The 21,659-nt window shown below is 40.1% G+C and overlaps 1 protein-coding gene across 7 annotated transcripts in view; it reads left to right on the top strand.

The window, feature by feature from the left end:
* ITSN2 (intersectin 2) overlaps nucleotides 1–21,659 on the top strand; it is a 167,578-nt gene that overhangs the window by 31,072 nt on the left and 114,847 nt on the right. For all 7 annotated transcript variants that reach the window (XM_074394697.1, XM_074394687.1, XM_074394703.1 and 4 more), the window contains exons 2-4: nucleotides 4,306–4,369; nucleotides 19,431–19,523; nucleotides 21,587–21,650. In XM_074394697.1, the coding sequence (XP_074250798.1) occupies nucleotides 4,339–4,369; nucleotides 19,431–19,523; nucleotides 21,587–21,650 (188 nt within the window). In that variant the 5' untranslated portion in view covers nucleotides 4,306–4,338. The remainder of the gene's footprint in view (nucleotides 1–4,305; nucleotides 4,370–19,430; nucleotides 19,524–21,586; nucleotides 21,651–21,659) is intronic.

Here is a 21,659-nt window from a genome sequence, read left to right as displayed (position 1 = left end):
GAGTGAAACTAAGTCTTAGGGGAAAAAAAGGAAAATATTCTGCATTTTTATAAAACCTGATTTAAAAATACTATTTCAAATTGTACAGTCATCAGAAGTACACAGTTATAAAAAGTGTATACACTACACTTGGCATCTCCAGCATTTTCAGCTTTCTGTGCCTGGTCTGTTTTGGCATCTCCATTTTCTGCAGGGTTATTCCCCTCCTTGCCAGCATCAGCTTTTTCCTTTTTCCCTTTGGTACCTTTCTCCCTTCTTTACAGGAGCCATTATAGGCTTGGGCTCTGGCTTTGGAGGAGCAGGTTTAGCAGACAACCTCATGGATCTTCCCTGTGGTTCATCCTTCACCTTGGCATTATCTCCTTTAGCATCCCCTCCAGCCTTTCTCTTGGGTGTGGTGGTGGCCAGGGGCTGGGCTCAGGATGTAGCAGCGTGCAGGCTTTGGTCAGTCTGGGTTTGTTCTCACCTCTTCTTAAATGGGTATCTGTTTGGCATTCCTTTGTATTCACAGAATACGTGATGACCCACAAATGGTTCTAGACCAATAGATGATTTGTAAGTTTTAGACCTAGATCTAACTGATTAGGCCTTGTGTCTGTGGGATCCTGTTCCTCATTGGTCTTTCTGTTGTTAGAGTCATCTTTAGTAATTCACATGCTATTATGCAGTTATAAAATGCATTATTTGCAGTGGTGAATTTTCTCCCACGTTTTAAAATGGTCTCAGCCACAGAAAACTAATAAACAAGGGCCCTTGCTACTACATATCTGGTAAGTAGATAGTTTGCTTTCAGGCATATAGCTTATTTTGTTTTAACATTACTTATGATTTAAAATTGAGGAAGTAAAAATATTATATTTGTTTGCAGTATTTCTGTATTTGAGGAAGTTGTAGTCATAACTTGATTTATGGGACTTCCTTCTATGTTCATTTTTAAAGCTAGCTATATCACAGTTCACCAGCTCTCACAAACTATAATTCTGGGAGTCATTTCTGATTACTTTTGTTCCATAATCCCTCATATTCAAAGAGTCACAGAGTTCTGCTTGTTTTGAGCCCTTTACTGCTTTTCCAGTTTGTTCCATCTTCTCTGTCCCTGCTGCCACGGTCCTAGATCAGGTGCCAGCTGTTGTTCTCATCTCTGTCCTGGTTGATCTTCCTGCTTTAGTCTTGTCCTTATTCTTTACAATTCTTTGTCTGTCTAAAGTGAAATCTATTGGTGTCACTCTTTAAAACCTTTCAAAATTCCTGTCAGCTCCAGTTTCAAGTCCAAGGTTCTTAACATTATAATTATAACTAATTCTTACTCATCTTTTAAGACTCAACACAGTACCTCCTTTTGGAGTTCCTGACCATCCCACCATGGTTTTGGCATTTTTCTGTATAGTAAGCAACTTCAATACCTAGAGCTTACCTTCTGAGAAAGGAATGAAGAAACCCCACTTGGACAAGGATGAAATTTCCTCCTTCCCAGGAAGAGTAGAGTGACAGCTGAAATCTAAGTGTGATAACAGTTTTAAAGCTTCATTGCAGTAAAGCTTATTAATATCTAAAGAAATAATGTTCACTCTGAGAGAGAGGATGGTATATAGTAGCAACATATAGCAAGAAGCAGAAAAGCTGGGAGTCCAGAGTAAAACCGACGGTGGCATTCAAAGCACTGTTGGAGGTTTACCCCTCCCTATCGCCCAGGCCTGGCTTATCTTTGTGTAGGCACATGTATCAGACTGTCGGTGCTCGATGCCATTTACCATCCTAATCACAATTAGCTGCCTTTGCTCACTACATAATGATCGGGTTAAAACTTCATAGATTGGCCGGGCGCGGTGGCTCAAGCCTGTAATCCCAGCACTTTGGGAGGCCGAGGCGGGTGGATCACGAGGTCAAGAGATCAAGACCATCCTGGTCAGCAAGGTGAAACCTCGTCTCTACTAAAAATACAAAAAGTTAGCTGGGCATGGTGGTGCGTGCCTGTAATCCCAGCTACTCAGGAGGCTGAGACAGGAGAATTGCCTGAACCCAGGAGGCGGAGGTTGCGGTGAGCCGAGATCGCGCCATTGCACTCCAGCCTGGGTAACAAGAGCGAAACTCCGCCTCAAAAAAAAAAAAAAAACTTCATAGATTAAATAGTTTGCTCTATAGGAAGAAAATCTCGTCATTTCTCATAAATAAATGAATTGGATTTATATGCCGGTTTTTTGTGAGGTACTTTTGGTGGTTATACTGATTGTCATATTTCTGAGTCATCAAGGCTGGGGACTAGATCCTTGAGCACACTAAATTCACTAAGATAATGGTATCCAGTAACAGTTCTTGGCAGCTTGTTAGCCAGCTTCTCTGGTGAGAAACTTTGACCACATGTGTATACCACTTCATGCCTTCTTTGTTTAAATGGCTGTGCAAATATTTTTCTTAGGCTTCCAGAAATACTAATATTTAAATGATTTGGATAAATAGATGACATGTAGTGTGATCTTTTAATATACTAGTGTTTTCCTGCAATAGTATAATCCATGGCTTTAATTACTAAGTGCATTGCTATACATTTGATAGGCCTTCACTTCCTAACTGATCCTACTCTCGTGGAACAGGCTGGGCATGGTGGCTCACGCCTGTAATCCCGGCACTTTGGGGAGCTGAGGCGAGTAGATCATTTGAGCTCAGGAGTTAGCCTGGCTAACATGGTGAAACCGTGTTTCTACTAAAACAAACAAACAAAAATTAGCCGGGCATGGTGACGTGTGCCTGTAGACCCAGCTTTTCAGGAGGCTGAGGCAGGACAATTGCTTGAACCTGGGAGGTGAGGTTGCAGTGAGCAGAGATCGTGCCACTGCACTTCAGCTTGGGCGACAGAGGGAGAGTCCGTCTCCAGGAAAAATTAAAACATTACAAAAGAGCTGCAAAAAGATTCATGGAACAAATTTTGAATTTATTGACAGCTGAATAATGAATTCAGGGTTCAAAATGATTCTGTACTCTCCTTTTCTGGATGTTTGCAAAATAGTAGCCATTTGTTGAATACCCTATGTAGCAGGTGGTTTGGTTTACTGGATTATGTTTAAAATTATTTCTGCAGAGTATTTTTATAGATGAGTAATCTCAGTCTCAAAACAGGTTAAATAACTTTTCAATGGTCAGTCTCAAAACAGGTTAAATAACTTTTCCATGGTTACAGCTGGGAGAATAGCAGAGCTGGGTTTGAACCCAGAGCTGTGAATTTCCAAAGTCCCTTCTCTTACTAGTATAGAGTGCTTGCCTAGCCCCTTTAGTTATGTTATATGTCTATTTTAATAATTATGTGTGTGTTTTTATTTTGAATATTTTTCTTGTTTGGGAGTTTTTAAAAAATAATAGTGTGGGCTGGGTACAGTGGCTCATGCCTGTAATGTGAGTACTTTGGGAGGCTGAGGCAGGTGGGTCACTTGAGGCCAGGAGTTCAAGACTGTTCTGGTCAACATGGCAAAACTCCATCTCTACTAAAAACACAAAAATTGGCCAGGCATGGTAGAGCATTCCTGTAGTCCCAGCTACTCAAGTGGCTAAGGCATGAGAATTGCTTGAACCCAGGAGACAGAGGTTGCAGTGAGCTGAGATTGCACCACTGCACTCCAGTCTGGGTGACAGAGTGAGACTCTGTCTCAAGAAAAGAAAAAAAAAAGTATGGATTTTCATGTTGTTATTATTATTTTTTTTTTTGAGATGTAGTCTTGCACTGCTGCCCAGGTGGTAGTGCAGTGGCGCCATCTCAGCTCACTGTAATCTCTGCCTCCTGGGTTCAAGCAATTCTCCTGCCTCAGCCTCCTGAGTAGCTAGGACTGTAGGCTGTGCCACCACGCTCAGCTAATTTTTTTGAATTTTTAGTAGAGGTGGGGTTTCACCATGTTGGCTAGGGTGATCTCGATTTCCTGACCTTGTGGTCCACCTGCCTTGGCCTCCCAAAGTGCTGGGATTACAGGCGTGAGCCATCATGCCTGGCCTCATGTTGTTCTTATATACTTAATTTATACAGTTGATTTATTTTCTTCTTTCCCAAATTAATTTCTACAAGAGTTGGTTCATGCCAAGGGTTTCTTTATTCAGTATCTGCTAGTAAATATGTGACTGTTTTTTAAATTAAGACAGCATGATTACCCTACAAAATCTCTTACCCTTCCTCAAATGTAAATTCTGCCTGCAGAAGCTCTGCACTGTTTTCTGTTGGAAGTGTGAGCTGAAGGGGACAGACATTCCTACTGCTTAGTGAGTGCAGTAAGCTGTGATCTGCCCTTGTTGTATTACCAACGGCATAATGTTTTTATGTTGCAGATGGCTGAGAGCTAGCAAGGAAAACTCAGGACCATGATGGCTCAGTTTCCCACAGCTATGAATGGTAAGCAGCTTTGTACTTGTGGCAAGATGAGATTATGGAATTTTTGTTTTGGTAGAGGTATAAAATATTCATGTAGATAATTTTCCTTAAGCTTATAAATACAAAACTTGAAGTATTCTTGTTGGAAATATTTTGAAACACTGTGTATATCTTCTTTAAGAATATTATGTCGTAAATCCCATGGCTATAATCTGGAATGTGTGTTTGCCATTGAGCAGTTAGGAATAACTGAAAGGTATATTGTGTTTTATGCATAAAACTGAGTCCAGGCCATACCACTCTGAACATGCCTTGTTTTCATCTGATCAAGCTAAGCAGGGTCGGTCATGGTTTGTACTTGGATGGGAGACAGCCTGGGAAAAGGTGGTGGAGGCTTTTGAAAAAAGAAAAAAAAAAACTGGATGACAAAAAGCAGAGTGCTATAAGGTGAATATTAAAGGTATTTTGCTAGCGTAAGATGATTGTAAACTCATGAAGCCAATAATTTAGTAATATTTAAGATTACATTTTTCCTTTAGATAAGATAATGTATGCTTGCATTCATAATTGTTTAATACGAAACATTTTAAAAGGAAGTGCTGGCTGGGTGCAATGGCTCATGCCTATAATTCCAGCACTTTGTGAGGCTGAGGGAGGCAGATCACTTGAGGGTCAGGAGTTGGAGACCAGCCTGGTCAACATGGTGAAAACCCTTCTCTACTAAAAATACAAAAATTTGCTGAGTGTGGTGGCAGGCACCTCTAATCCCAGCTACTTGGAAAGCTGAGGCAGGAGAATCACTTGAACTCAGAGGCAGAGGTTGCACTGAGCCAAGACAGTGCCACTACATTACAACCTGGGAAACAAAGTGAGATTCCATCTCAAAAGAAAAAGAAAAAAGAAAATGCTTAGATAATTTCAATAATGAAAAATTTTTAAAGTTTTGTTCTTACTGTAGTTTTAATTCTTTTCCCAAATACGAATTAACTACCCTTAATTGTTATTTACTGTGTTTGCCATTTATAATTAATTGAAAAAAAAATGCATTGTATTTTTAAATTGCTAAAGAAATCTAGATACTGAGTTCTTAATTTGTGGTAAATTGTATTAGCTAATTGTAGATAAATATCAGGAAATAGAGAATAAACAATAATTCTTTATCATTTAAATTGAAAACAGTAATATTAAAGAGCATTAAAAAAAGAAGAAGGCAACATGGTGAAACCCCGTCTCTACTAAAAATACAAAAAATTAGCTGGGCATGGTGGCACGTGCCTGTAATCCCAGCTACTCAGGAGGCTGAGGCAGGAGACTTGCCTGAACCCAGGAGGCGGAGGTTGCGGTGAGCCTAGATCGCGCCATTGCACTCCAGCCTGGGCAACAAGAGCGAAACTCCGTCTCAAAAAAAAAAAAAAAAGAAGGAGGGTTGGGAGGCTGAGGCAGGCAGATCATGAGGTCAGGAGTTCAAGACCAGCCTGACCAACATGGTGAAACCTCTTCTCTACTAAAAATACACAAAATATTAGCTAGGTGTGGTGGTGTGCACCTATAATCCCAGCTACTCAGGAGGCTGAGGCAGGAGAATCACTTGAACCCAGGAGGCGGACGTTGCAGTGAGCCAAGATGAAGCCTTTGTACTCTAACATGGGTGACAGGCAAGACTCCATCTTAAAAAAATAAAAATAAAGAAAGGGAGGGAAGAAACACCATCTGCACAAAGCAATTCTGTTTTGATATTACCATGTGGTGTTAATCAGTTTTCTTAAAACTTGTTTTCAGACATAGGGCCAAATTATTACATTGTTAATAAAGAAAATACATGTTGTATATCTAAAGTTTTAGAAAAGTCTTAGAGAAGTGAATTATTTGTATAAAAAGTAGAATCAAATTCTAATATGTGGTAAGATCCTGTGGGTCATTTATGGATAGACTTGAGGTAAAGATTTTGTTGTTTCACATTTTACCTTTTCAGAATCTTATTATTTAAGGATTAATGTGAGTATTGCTCCTATTGGGAAAATGATGTGGGATTATAAAGATTGATGCCACAGATAATTTTTAATAATTTAATAATTTTTCTGTAATGAGTGATACCTGTAAGTTTAAAATTAGGGCAATAATTGTAGTAGTAACATGATCTACTCAAGTTTGAGGATTTTTATGCCCCATACAAAGGAATTTGCTTTGAACAGTTGAATTGTAAACTTCAACCAACATGTTAATCAGGTTTATAAGCAAAATTAACATAAAACAGTACAGTCCCAGTCCTTCTTTATTCTGCTTCTTCCATTCCATAAACATTTGTTTATCTACTTTGCAGCTCATTGCATTATATATAAGAGATGACATTGAGAACAAATGAAATATTCAACAACAGAAGAATGATTATGTGAATAAACATCCAAAATTTTGGAAAATTCATTTAGAAGTGGTTTACAGGCATAGAGATAGTAATTTTTTTAAACTTCTGGAGAATTAATTGCAAATGTAGACTGTGGTATACCTTCCTACTTAGAAGATTGAAGGTAACTTAGACATATCTAATTGAAGTTCAGTTCAAGGTTTAAGATGTTACTGAAAGCAGCATTCATGTATAGTATGCTACTTTGTAATATAGTATAGTAGTTTACAAAACTTTGTTCCTCATGGATTGTTAAATTTTTTTGATGGCCATTGCTATTGGGACTTGTCTATAAGTATGCCTGTGTGTGAATGTGTGTGTATATATATGTGTGTGCATATATATATGTATATATATATATGTGCATATATATATATGTGTGTATATATATGTAAAAACAGAAATGACACTACTTACTGGATGAGCCCTAGCCTATAGTAAATATTCTGTAAATGTAAAATGTTTCTTCTTCATTGACTATGAGAGCTTGTTTGAAAGAGCTGGCAGGTAAGATGAGAATAAGCAACAGAAATGTTGATGAGAATCCCATATTTTCAATATCAGTAATGAGTTGGGGGAAGCAGATAGAATTTTAATATTTTCTAACATTACTATTAGACATTGTAAAACGTTGTTACCTTTTTAGGGAAATATTAGACCTCAACCCCCAAACTTAGATTTTTCTGCCTCTTTGGTAAGGCTTACAGATAAATATAAACAGGATTGGGAGGTTTTTATTGAAGTTCAAAGTAACAAACTTTTGCCTCTTCAAGGGGTTCTGTTAGTTGATATATTCTAAATAAGAAAGCCAGGGTTGAATTAACTATTTTAAAATTGGCTTTGAATTACATGTATTGGCCAGTTTTCTAATTTCAGTGTTTTGTTTGTTTGTTTTGAGACAGAGTCTCCACTCTGCTGCCCAAGTTGGACTGTAGTGGTACGAACACAGCTCACTGTGGGCTTGACTTCCTAGATTCAAGCAATCCTCCTGCCTCTGCCTTCTGAGTAGCTGGGACCACAGGCATGAGCTACCACACCCAGCTAATTTTTACATTTTTGTAGAGATGGAGTCTCACTATGTTGCCCAGGCTGATTTTGAATTCCTGGGCTCAAGTAGTCCTCCCACCATAGCCTCCCAAAGTGCTTAGGTTGTAGCCATGAACCACCATGCCTGATTAGTGTTATCTTTTTGTTCCTAGAAAATTCTTAGTACGTTAATAATTTATGTTTTAATCTGATTAATTTTTTTTTTTTTTTTTTTTTTTGAGACGGAGTCTTGCTCTATTGCCCAGGGTGGATTGCAGTGACACGATCTCCGCTCACTGCAACCTCTGCCTCCCGGGTTCAAGTAATTGTTCTGCCTCAGACCAAGTAGCTGGGAGTACAGGCGCACGCCAGTACTCTCAGCTAATTTTTGTATTTTTAGTAGAGATGGGGTTTCATCATATTAGCCAGGCTGGTCTCGAACTCCTGACCTCGTGATCTGCCCATCTTGGCCTCCCAAAGTGCTGGGATTACAGCTGTGAGCCACCAGGCCTGGCCTAATCTGATTAACTTTTTAAAAGGTTTTTTGAATGCTACTTAAAAATTATTATAATGCTTTAGAGAACATTTTTATTCTCTAGGTTAACACTAATCCTAATAATATATAATCATGATTGTTGTGTGTGATTTTCTTGGCTGGTGGAGTCTCTTAAATATTAGTCTGTGAATTCCTTAAAATTTTTTTTTTTTTTTGAGACAGGGTCTTGCTCTGTCACCCAGGCTGGAGTGCAGTGGCATGAAGGTTGCTCACTGCAGTCTCAACCTCCCAGGCTCAAGAAATTCCTTTTGCGTCAGCCTCCAGAGTAACTGGGACTACAAACATGTGCCACCATGACTAACTACTTAAAACAATTTTTGTTTTTAGAGATGGGGTTCTCACTATGTTGCGCAGGCTGGTCTCAGACTCCTGGGCTCAGGTTCTCCTCCCGCTTCAGCCTCCCAAGTGGTTCATTTTATTCATCTTTTTACTCCATAAATGCTTATTGAATGAATGAATATGAAGGTGTCAAGATTACTGGTTGGAGACATGAGGAACTAAGCAGTAAACATAAACAGGTTGAGTTAGCCCCTGTGAAAACATGTAGCCAAGGAAATGTGAGGAGGTATTAATATATATAAGAAAGCATCATACTGTGATGAGCATTGGTGCAGCGATTTTGATGCAGCAGAACTCTCTTTTGTCTTAGGCTAACAGTAGTCTGTCACTGCCTGGGGTTATATACTCATGTATGGTAGAGCAGCTTTTAAGCCTTCCTAATCAAACTCTTCAGACTTAAAATAGTCTTAAGGTTTCTAACTAAAGAGCCTAGTTTTAGGCTATTACCTGAGAAATATTTGAATGCTCTGACTTTTTAAAAATTAATATTGTTCCCTGGGATTGGATTGAGTAAGGAAACTAATTTACTGAGCACTCTTCATATGGCAGGCATGAATTAGATGCTTTATATTTTTGTTTTTAGTTTATTTTAAAATTGGGCTTATTGGGGGTATAATTCACTCTTTTAAAGACAGTTTGATGAGTTTCTAAAACTATGTATAGTCATATAAATTGGGATATAAAACATATGCATCACCTAAAAAGTTCCCTGTACCCCTATACCTCCACCCTTAGCCACGTATTATTGGCATCCACTAATCAAATTTCTGTCCTTATAGTTCTGCCTTTTCCAGAATGTCAAATAAATGGAATATACAATATGTAGCCTTTGGTGTCTGGCTTCTGTCACTTAGCAAAATACTTTTGTGATTCATTCATAACGTTGCATGCATTTCTCCTGTTTACCACTGAGTGGTAATCCATTGTATAAATGTGTACCACAATTTCTTTATCTGTTCAGGTGCAGAACATTTGGGTTATTTACAGGTTTTAGTGATTATGACGAAATCTGCTATAACCATCAGAGAACAGGTTTTTATGTGAAAATAGGTCTTCATTTCTCTTGGGTATTTACCCGGCAGTCTTTTGTTAATACTCAAGAGTCTGTTGTTGGGTCATGTGAAAATGTATATTTAACTTCATAAGAAATTGCCTGTTTTCCAAAGTGACTATCACATTTGCTTTCCCACCAGCATATATGAATTGCAGTTATTTGACATCCTTATCAGTACTCGGTAGTGTTAGTTGTTTTTGTTTGTTTGTTTTAATCTTCAGACACGCTAATAGGCATATAGTGATACTTTTTGTGGTTTTAATTTACATTTCCCTGATGATCAGTGATATTGAGCATCTTGTCACATGTTTATTCGCCATCTGAATATCTTTGATGTGTCCGTTCAAATCTTTTGTTCCTTTCTTTGTGGTGAAGGGGGGGATTATTTTCTAATTATTGAGTTGAATAGTTCTGTATATATACTGACTTATATTTATTGGATATGTTTTGCAAATATTTTCTCTCAGTCTGTAGTTTGTCTTTGCCTTTTCTTTTTTCTTTTTTTTTTTTTTTGAGTTGGAGTTTCACTCTTGTTACCCAGGCTGGAGTGCAATGGCACGATCTCGGCTCAGCACAACCTCTGCCTCCTGGGTTCAGGCAATTCTCCTGCCTCAGTCTCCTGATTAGCTGGGATTACAGGCACGCACCACCGTGCCCAGCTACTTTTTTGTATTTTTAGTAGAGACGGGGTTTTACCATGTTGACCAGGATGGTCTTGATCTCTTGACCTCGTGATCCACCCGCCTCGGCCTCCCAAAGTGCTGGGATTACAGGCATGAGCCACCGTGCCCGGCCCTGTCTTTTCCTTTCTTGAGTGTCTTAAGAGAGTGGAAATTTTAGATAAAAGTTCAGTTTGTCAGAACATTTGAATAATTTTTGCCTTTTGTGTTCTAAAAAGTCACTGCATAATCCAAAGTCACAGGCATTTTCTTCTATGTTTTCTTCAAGAAGTTTTATCATATCTAGTTCTGTGATTCATTTAGAGTTAATTTGTGTGTATAGTACAAGGTTGAGGTTCTTCTGTTGTTTTTTTTTTTATATGGATGTCCAGTTCTTTCAGCACCACTTGATGAAAGGACTGTTTTCCACATTTAATTATCTTCACATCTTGTTGGAAATCGATGGAAAATATATTTGTGAGTGTATTTGTTTTTAATTACCAGCAAGGCGAATAGTTTAAGACTCTTAATTAAGCCTGAGTAGATTCCTGTCTTACCTTCAACACTTAACCAATTTTGTTACCTCGGGAAAATTATTTAATATCTCTGTACCACTGTTTCCTTCTCTGAAAAACAGTAATAGCAGTAGTTACCTCATGGGACTCTTGTGAGACTTACTTGAAGCAATGCATGTAAAGCTCTTAGAAAAGTACAGGACACATGGTGAGTTTCATTAAGTGTTAGCTATAATGGAGGGTTGTTACATGTAATCTTTACAACAGGCCTGTGGAGTTAGATAATATTTCTAGTTTATAGAGGTGGCATCTGAAGTACAGAGAACATGAGTATCTTACCCATGTATATTGGGACATAGTATGGTGCAGAGTTCAGCATGCAGGCTCTGGAGTCAGGCTACCCAGGTTCTAATCTCAGCTCTGTCACTTACTGTATGACCTTGAGCAAGTTACTTTACCATCATGGGTATTCGGTTTCCTTAACCTATAAAATGAGAATAATAATAGTACTTTAATTTATAGGTTAATGCTGGGGGCTCAGTGAGTTACTGCATATAAAGTCACTGACATATAGTCTGGGTACAATAAAGGTGAGCTGCTTCCATCATTGTCATCTTTTGTTGTTGTCATTTTTGTTGCTTTTAAAATCAGCACCATTTTTCTGAAGTCATATAGTAGAAAATCAGTTCTTTGGCTATACTGCTTGCCTTCCTAGTCACAGGAATCCTGACAGGTTTATTTATTTATTTTCTGATAAACAGATAAACTAAGTAGGATTTTTACTACATATGTGGTATTTCTTTATTTAGAAAGTGTGTAGGTTTAGCTATTTTAGGTTCTTAGTTCTTCAGTACATCTGTTTCTTTATTTTTAACTATCATAAAACTCCTCTTTAAGAGAGGATATTTATAGATTTTTTTAAAACCCAGTCATTTAGGACTAAGAATAATTCGTTGAAGTCATATTAGTGTGAAAGATTATAGTGAGCTCCTACTTATCAGTGATATACGTTCCTCGAAAAATTGTCTTTGTAAAGCAGATTTTTATACAATACAAACAGGAATTATGTATGAGTTTATATACCTGAACATATTTGGTTCCTTATTGGCAGAAATGGAATAAACTGAAAAGATAGTCAGAAGTATAGATGGTTATTAGTCATGTTGAATGTGTAGAGCTTTACAAAAACCTCCTCAGAGAGCTGGTATAATCACATGGGAAGAGTGGAGAACAAAAAGCTAATCCCAAGCTCAGGAAGAAACCCCTGTATTTGCAATGCAGACATCCTCAAAGAGTTTGGAACAAAAGATATCAATCCTTTTCTTTAGAAGATGTACAGAAACATGAGAAACTCATGGAGAATTGTCTCCCAAGAGTTTTTCTCCCTTGTTTCTTCATAGTCTTGACTTCTAGAAAATTTTTTCATGAGTATACATACCACTAAGTTGGCTACTCTGATTGATCTGACAAAACGGGCTGGGACTAAGTCTGTTTGATTTATTTTATGCAGCATTTAGTTAAGGCTAATCAACTCCAAGTAGCTGGTTGGTCTCAGCAACTGCAGTGTTCTCAGGTGTGCTCTGCAGGGTCCCAGCTAAACAAATTCCATAAATCATCAGTGTCGCCTTTAGAAAGCCAGATGGCTTTCTCCTTAATAAACAGTGGTTGTGTGTGTGTTTTTTTTTTTTTGAGACAGGGTCTTGTTCTGTCACTGAGACAATGGTGCAATCACTGCTCACTGCAGGATTGATCTCCTGGGCTCAAGCAATCCTTCCACTTCAGCCTCCTGAGTAGCTGTGATTATAGGTGTGAGCCACTACCCCTGGCTAATTTTTTAAGTGTTTTGTAGAGATGGGGTCTCACTAGGTTGCCACGGCTGACTCCTGAACTCGAGATCCTCCTGCCTCAGACTCCCAAAGTACTAGGATTACAAGCGTGCACCACTGTGTCCGGCCTCTCCTTAAGTTTTATTTTAACTTTTCTACCTGGCCTGAATCAGTAATCTGGGTACAGCAGGTTGTATTCATAATTGCACTCACTTTACCTTGGCCTGCAAAAAATAAAATATAGACTAAATCTCTTAACAACCCTGGCCAGAGTCAAGGCTGACCTGAATACCTTCCAGGGCTGAGGAAGTGTTTTTTTAAACACTTGAAAATCTCATCATGTACATTACTGTGTTTTGGAGGGAGGCAAGTTAACGGATGGTTTCCAGAGAAGAAGTAGAATATCAATGGTGCACATGGGTTATGCTTGGAAAGAAAATGTTTATAGTTATCCACCCCCCACAACCCTGCCGTGGGATCTACATCAGAAGAAGATCACAGGCTGATAGTGCCTCTAACATAGCCTCCTGGATGACTGGCAAGTCTGAGGGTTTCCTGTGGAGTTTGAGTAATTGAGTCTAGTCCTTGTTTTTGGAGGGATTGCCTGAATTAGTCCCACTTGTTCTGTTTGTCCTTACCACCAGCTGTGTGGAATTCATTCATTACTGAGGTTGAGGGTGGGGAAGACCTCTGGAAGTGTGTGGACAGGAGATGCATTTGCTGGGGTCATTCCTGATGTTCCTGATAAACTCTTGATAAGGCTCCTGATGGGTGATGGCAGACTCACAAGGTGCTTCCAACAGTTTAGGAGAGCCTACACCAAGGCATTTTTCTTGGAGAAGAAGGCCACTGGGGCAGTTCTACAAGAGAAAAGATCGTTAATCCCTCTCAATGTCGTACCTCAATGTCTTGGGATCTAAGGCTTTTCTTCCTCAGCTGCCTACTTGTTTCTCTCTACTGCCATTAAACCTGGGTGTCTCATTTCAGTAGCCATAACTTTACCATTTCTTAGTGACCCGGAAGAGTTAGATGTAAGAGGGACATTTTCATAAACTTTAACCAGAATTAACTTTGAATCCTCTAGATCCATGGTCCCCAACCTTTTTGGCACCAGCAACCAGTTTCATGAAAGACAATTTTTCTGCAGATTTGGGGTAGGTTGGTGGGGGTGGGTGGTTTTAGGATGAAATTGTTACACCTCAGATCATCAGGCGTTAGATTCTCATAAGGAGCATGCAACCCAGATCCCTCACACGCACAGCTCACAATAGGGTTTGTGCTTCTGTGAGAATCTAATGCTGCCACTGATCTGACAGGAGGCGCTGCTCAGGTGGTAATGCTTGCTTGCCCACTGCTCACCTCCTTCTGTGCTGCCAGGTTCCCAACAGGCCACAGACCAGTACCAGTCTGCAGCCCAGGGGTTGGGGATTCCTGCTGTAGATCCTCTGTTACCTGAGTGGCCCAGTTGGAGGGTTTATGAACCAAGCCTCCCTGTTGTTGCTGTTAGGTGATAGAAAGATGCATCATATCCGGGAGTGGTCAGAGTAGAATCCTGAATTTTCACAATAGGTCTGTGTATCTCCTGTGATCTCCCACCCCTTAGCCCTGATCTTTAGCCAGGAAGCAGTGAATAGGCAATGAATCCCTTCTGGGGACAGCTATAGTCAGTGACCACACTATCTTACTTTAAAATATGTGGACCAGGAAGAGGTGATGGAAGTAGAATCACACTCTCAGTGCATTGTTGAATGGCTTTATGATAAAAATGTGTCCATGTCAGAATGCATGTGGTCCAGAGAGCCAGAAACATGGCACAGATTATGGAAGGTCAAAGCAGGAGGCTCACTTGAGCCCAGAAGTTTGAGACCAGCCTTGGCAACATAGTGAGATCCCCATCTCTATAAAATATGCAAACATTAGACCATGCTGCCTCTCGCTAGCCAAGCTCCAGCCAAAGGAAAAAGGGAGTAAGTAAGAAGGTCTCTATACTATGGTTCGTACAAAACCAACTGCTCGTAAATTGACTGGTGATAAAGCACGTGGGAAGCAACTGGCTATAAAAGCCACTCCCAAGAGTGCACCCTCTCCTGGAGGGGTGAAGAAACCTCATTTTTACAGGCCTGGTACTGTGGCACTCTGTGAAATTAGACATTATCAGAAGTCCACTGAACTTCTGATTCACTAACTTCCCTTCCAGGGTCTGGTGTGAGAAATTGCTCAGGACTTTAAAACAGATCTGTGCTTTCAGAGCGCAGCTATCGGTGCTTTGCAGGAGGCAAGTGAGGCCTATCTGGTTGGCCTTTTTGAAGATACCAACCTATGTGCTCTACACCTGCCAGACATGTAACAGTTATGCGAGAAAACATCCAGCTAGCATGCTGCATATGTGGAGAACATGGTTAAGAATCCACAATGATGGGAAACATTTCATTCTAAAAAAAAAAAAAAGTTCTTTTTTCTTCTTCCTGTTATTGGTAGTTCCGAATGTTAGATTTTTTTTCCCATTGGGTCAAAAGGTACCTAAGTATGATCGTAAGTGGAAAAATAAGGGACAGAAATCAGGTATTGGCAGTTTTTCCATTTTTATTTGTGTGTCAATTTTTAATAAAATGTGGAGACGTTTTAAAGCATGAATGCAAGTTAAAATGTTTCAGTGACAAGTTTCAGCGGTTCAGCTTTGTGATAATTATAAATAAACTTGTTAAATTTTTCTGGACAATGCCAACATTTGGATTTTTTATTAAACAAGTAAATTTCTCATTGATGGCAACTAAATGGTGTTTGTAGCACGTTTATCATATAGTAGATTCCATCCATTCACAGTACTTTTCTGAGTTGTCCTACATGTTTTTAATATTGTCTGTCTTCTGTGCTGTTCCTGTAAATTTGCTGTTAAAATACATTAAACTAAAAAAAAAAATTACACAAATTAGCCAGGTGTGGTGACACATGCCTGTAGTCCCAGCTACTCAGGAGGCTGAGGTGGGAAAATCACGTGAGCCTGGGATGTCAAGCCTGCAGTAAGCCAAGGGTCACTGCACTCCAGCCTGGGCAACAGAGCAAGACCCTGTCTCAAAATTAAATTAAAAAAAAACAACAAAGGAAACATGACACAGATTAGTTTCAAGGGTCATAACAGTGTGGGCAACGTGGGCTGATTGGTAACCTAAAAAAGTATCAACGGGAATGTTTTAATGGGAGGGACTATGCATAGGTGGGCGGAAGGTATAGGAGAAATGTTTGTACCTCCTGCTCAATCTTGCTGTGAACCTAAAACTGCTCTAAAAAGTCTATGTAAAAAACAAACAAAAATTGTCAATAGTTTCAGGCACCATTGATAGCTTGAGAAAGAGGGAACAAAGGTCCAATATAGCCAATCTGTCAAGAGCCAAAAGGAACAATGCCACCTGCAATGAGACCTCCCCCATCCCCAAGTCACAAGTTTGGCATGCAGTGGTATCCTCTATATTAGTCATGCGTGATTTCAGTATAAATCAGAGGCTGGGCCTTTACTGTAGGTGTCTACATAGGTGACCCAGACAATTCAGTTAGCAGCTGCAATTTGTTTTCAATTTGTAGCCCCAGGAGGGTGTCTTTAATCTGTCAGTTTGTAATTTTCCAAGTGGCAAAGCAAACAGCTGGGTCATTGGCAGCAGCCCAAGAATACAGGTTCTGCCCATGTCTTTTAGTTAAGCATAACTACCTGAGGCTGAACAGCCACTGCAGGCCAGTGAACACCAGCAACTTGCAGCTTCTCTGATCTGAGGCTTCACTGATCCAGTAGCTTTACTGTAGGCAGTGGAGTGTGCATAAAGGTTTTCCTCAGAGGGATAGCTGCCACTTTTTTTTTTTTTTTTTGGAGACCAAGTTTTGCTCTTGTCGCCCAGGCTGGTGTGCAATGGCATGAACTTGGCTCACTGCAACCTCCGCCTCCCGGGTTCAAGCGATTATCCTACCTCAACCTCCTGAGTTGCTGGCGCTTGCCACCATACTCATCTAATTTTTTTTTTTTTTTGTATTTTTAGTAGAGATGGGGTTTCACCATGTTGGCCAGGCTAGTCTCAAATTCCTGACCTAAGGTGATCTGCCCACCTCAGCCTCCCAAAGTACTGGGATTACAGGCGGGAGCCACTGCACCCTGCCGCTGCCACTTTTTAATGTAAAGCCAAAATGCTGTTGGGGCCAGCTCTACTCTTTCTGTCACTCAAATATTAAATACTGTCATAAAATGTATCTGTATCTTCTTGGATATACCATTTCTAGTTCACAAGCAAGGCTTTTCAGGTTATTCCCACCTTGCTGTGGAATTCAAGTTGACCCTTCCCAAAATGGGACTCTCAGGCCAGAGAATCACTAGGCCTCCATGGGTCAAGCCTTCTGATCCCAAAGAGTATCTCTATGTGGAGGCTACTTCCTTTTGCCAGAGGCTCTGATTGGTACAATCGTCAGTCACAGAGCCTTGTGCTGTCTTCACTACCCAGGGTTTAATTCTGTTGGAGTTTACCAGCCATCCCTGCTGGTAGAAGTGTTAATTTAGCCAGTAGTTATATACCAAAGTTAATGTCTCTGTTTTGACAAATGTACTATGATTGTGTAAGCTATTAACAGTAGAAATTGGGTGAAGGGTATATAGGAGCCGTGTACTATCTTTACAAATTTTCTGTAAATCTGTAATTATTCCAGATTAAAAGCTTATTTAAAAACTACCAAATGGGCCGGGTGCGGTGGCTCACGCCTGTAATCCCAGCACTTTGGGAGGCCAAGGCGGGCGGATCATGAGGTCAAGAGATCGAGACCATCCTGGCCAAGATGATGAAACCCCGTCTCTACTAAAAAATACAAAAATTAGCTGGGTGTGGTGGCACGCGCCTGTAGTCCCAGCTACTTGGGAGGCTGAGGCAGGAGAACTGCTTGAACCTGTGAGGCAGAGGTTTCAGTGAGCCAGGATCGCGCCACAGCACTCCAGCCTGGCACCTGGTGACAGAGTGAGACTCTTGTCTCCAAAAACAAACAAACAAAAACTACCAAATGGCTCTCTATAACTTCCAGGGTCAGACTCTCGAGGATGGCATTTAAGACCTTTTTACAGTTAATCCCACCCTACCTGTTTACTATTATTACTAATAATAACTCTGGTTATTAATCTACTCAGTGTACTTACAGCAGCTCACACATGCCTTGACTTCTCATGCTGCCCTTATTTTGTGACATTTTCTTATCCCTCCTCTTCACGTGGTAAAATTCAAAGCAAGCTTCAAGGCTCTGCCTCAGTGTTACCTTTCCTGTCATCTCATCCTTGGTGCTTCTAACTCAGAATTGGCATAGCTTTTTTGGTATCTGTATGAGTCTGTTTTCACGCTGCTGGGAAGAACTGCCTGAGACTGGGTAATTTATAAAGAAAAGGGTTTGCTCTTTTTTTTTTTGTTTGTTTGTTTGTTTGTTTGTTTGTGAGGCGGAGTTTCGCTCGTTACCCAGGCTGGAGTGCAATGGAGCGATCTCGGCTCACCGCAACCTCTGCCTCCCGGGTTCAGGCAATTCTCCTACCTCAGCCTCCTGAGCAGCCGGGATCACAGGCACGCGCCACCATGCCCAGCTAATTTTTTGTATTTTTAGTGGAGACGGGGTTTCACCTCGTTGACCAGGATGGTCTCGATCTCTTGACCTCGTGATCCACCTGCCTCGGCCTCCCAAAGTGCTGGGATTACAGGCTTGAGCCACCATGCCCGGCCAAGAAAAGGGTTTGACTGACTCACAGTTCCACATGGCTGGAGGAGCCTCAGGAAACTTAATCAAGGTGGAAGGTGAAGAGGAAGCAACAGTGTCTTACATGGCAGCAGGAGGGAGAGAAGAAGCAAGGGGGGGAAGTGCCACACTTTAAAACCATCAGCTATTGTGAGAACTCACTCACTATCACAAGAACAGCAAAAGAAAAACCCACCCCCATGATTCAGTTATCTTCCACCAGTCCTCTCCTCTGACATGGGGGGATTACAATTCATGATGAAGTTCTGGTGGGGACACACAGTTAAACCATGTCAGTATATGTTTCTGCTTAGGATTCTTCACAGGTTAATACTATAAGTGCTGTTAGTTGTTTTCTAGAGCATGAATTCCTTGAGGATAGAAATATTTTCTTCATATTTTTATTGGCAGTATTTAGCTTGATGCCCATTTCCAGTGAGTGTTACACAGCACGTGTTCAGTAGACGTTAATTGAGTGAATGAATGAAAAGCCTTAGGGCTGTGCTGTGGTTATGATAGAGCTCTATTCTTTGTGTCACTCAAATATTAAATACTGTCATAAGATGGACACTTATGGGCCGGGCGCGGTGGCTCACGCCTATAATCCCAGCACTTTGGGAGGCCGAGGCCGGTGGATCACGAGGTTAAGAGATCGAGACCATCCTGGCCAACATGGTGAAACCCCGTCTCTACTAAAAATACAAAAAATTAGCTGGGCATGGTGGCATGTGCCTGTAATCCCAGCTACTCAGGAGGCTGAGGCAGGAGAATCACCTGAACCCAGGAGGCGGAGGTTGCGGTGAGCCGAGATCGCGCCATTGCACTCCAGCCTGGGTAACGAGAGTGAAACTCCATCTCAAAAAAAAAAAAAAAGACACTTGTGATTTGCATTTACATTTTAGAATTGTATTTTGAGCATTCTCATGTATACACCATAGTTCTTTGTCTTCCACTTATGTTTCAGGAGGGCCAAACATGTGGGCTATTACCTCTGAAGAACGTACTAAGCATGACAGGCAGTTTGATAACCTCAAACCTTCAGGAGGTTACATAACAGGTTTGTGTTTATGATTTGTTTTATTTTATTTGTGAATTATGCTCCTTATGTGATATCTAAGAATTAGTTTTAATTTGACTGCCATCAAATTTGTGTTAATAAATGATAAAATTCCAATGAGGATTCTAGAAATTAAAGAAATGCTAACTTTCTTATTTTTCCTGGAACTGTCTTAATTTGTTGTTTAGAATTTGGCATATGGAAGATTTTTCCTGAATCCTAAATGATAGTCAAGAATTTCTGTGCAATTGTCTAGTTTCACATTTTAACATTGTATCTAGAAAGTTTTCAGTTCATTAATTCAAGATTCATTTCATGGAAAATAATCTAGAGTTTTTTTCTGGATTCTGTTTTCCTAATGCTGGCTCTCTGTGTTTGAGACTATATCAAGCACTGATTGTTGATGCTAGCTCTTGTTTTGCAGAAAGACCATGAGAGCCAAAATGGGATTAATTTAGGTGTGCCTTTCAAATTTTTTTTCTATTAAACTTTTCTGTGTCAGAGAGTAGCTTAGTGTTTTACATACAATAATAGTAACTATGAGAACAATGATATTTATTGAATTTTTTCTATATACCAGATGCTAAGTGCGTTGTTTTATTTAACCTTCACAGCAACCCTATAAAGTAGGTACTGTTGTTGTCTATGTTTACAGATAGTGAAACTGAGACTTAAGAGATGTTATGTAACTGCCTAAGGTTACAAAGATGGTTAGTGTTAATCTGGGCTTTGAAACCATTCAAGCCTGACTTTAGAATCCATCTACTTAACCATGTTATTTGTACTGCTATGATAGTAATTACCTTACCTGGTATCAGGATTTGATTACCCTGCTTTCAAGCTAATAACTTTGTCTGCTACTGGTGGGAGACCCAAGATTCCTGAGGCAGAGACAAAGAACCTTATGACCAACCAACAAAATGAGCATTGGCATCTTTCTGTTTCCTTTAGTGTTTCTAAGTCCCACAGAGACAATGTAGAGAGCCCAGAAGAATGCTGCACATGCTATGGTTGTGTTATAGGAGAGGAACACTGAATTTAGGGAACCCACCCTTTTGTAGCAAACAATAAAGCAAGTTTGTCCCTTGTCTCAGTGAGAGACATTACCTAATTCCATAAGATTGCTCAATACGGCGGGGCATGGTGGCTCACACCTGTAATCCCAGCACTTTGGGAGGCCGAAGCGGGTGGATCACGAGGTCAGGAGATCGAGACCATCCTGGCTAACACAGTGAAACCCCATCTCTACTAAAAATACAAACAATTAGCCGAGCATGGTGGCATGTGTCTGTAGTCCTAGCTACTCGGAAGGCTAAGGCAGGGGAATTGCTTGAACCCTGGAGGTGGAGGTTGCAGTGAGCCAAGATCACACCACTGCACTCCAGCCTGGGCTATAGAGCGAGACTCCGTCTCAAAAAAAAAAAAGCACAAAAACAAACAAAAAAGATTGCTTATCACAAACCCAGCTCTGAGAAATGACCCAGGCAGGGAGCAGTTAGGGTCTTACATTATTGGCATACACAGCGGGACACATAGGAGTGTGAAGAAACTCATGGAGGACTGTCTCTCCTAACACCTGGTACTTTTTACATTGAACTCTTTTAGGGATTAGTGTTTTTAAATATAAATTTTACTAAGTGCAAATATTTTTAAGGAAGACCCCAATTGTGAAAAAACTAAGGTGAATAATGTAATCTTTTGTCACTGATTAATATACAGTAAAAGTGCAGATGTGATTTGTTTTAAAATTATCTGTCTTGCTGGGTGCGATGGCTCACGTCTGTAATCCTAGCACTTTGGGAGGCCGAGGTGGGTGGATCACCTGAGGTCAGGAGTTCAAGACCAGCCTGGCTATTATGGAGAAACCCCATCTTTAAAAAAAAAAAAAATTATGTCTTATTAAAGTAATGTAAGTAATTTTATATTTGCATTTCTCTTTCATTTAGTGATTGGTATTAAAATTATAATAAATCATTAACATATACCCATTATTCTTATTCAGAAGCATTGGAATAATTTCATTTACTAATGCGCTGCTTGGGTTTTGTTTTTATTACTTTCAGGTGATCAAGCACGTAATTTTTTCTTGCAATCAGGTCTGCCGGCCGCTGTTTTAGCTGAAATATGGTAAAGTGT

This window comes from Saimiri boliviensis, chromosome 1, assembly GCF_048565385.1.
Source record: "Saimiri boliviensis isolate mSaiBol1 chromosome 1, mSaiBol1.pri, whole genome shotgun sequence".
NCBI classification, from domain to species: Eukaryota; Metazoa; Chordata; class Mammalia; order Primates; family Cebidae; genus Saimiri; species Saimiri boliviensis.
Note: the sequence above shows the minus strand (reverse complement) of the source record. Positions and strands in the feature narration are given on the sequence as shown.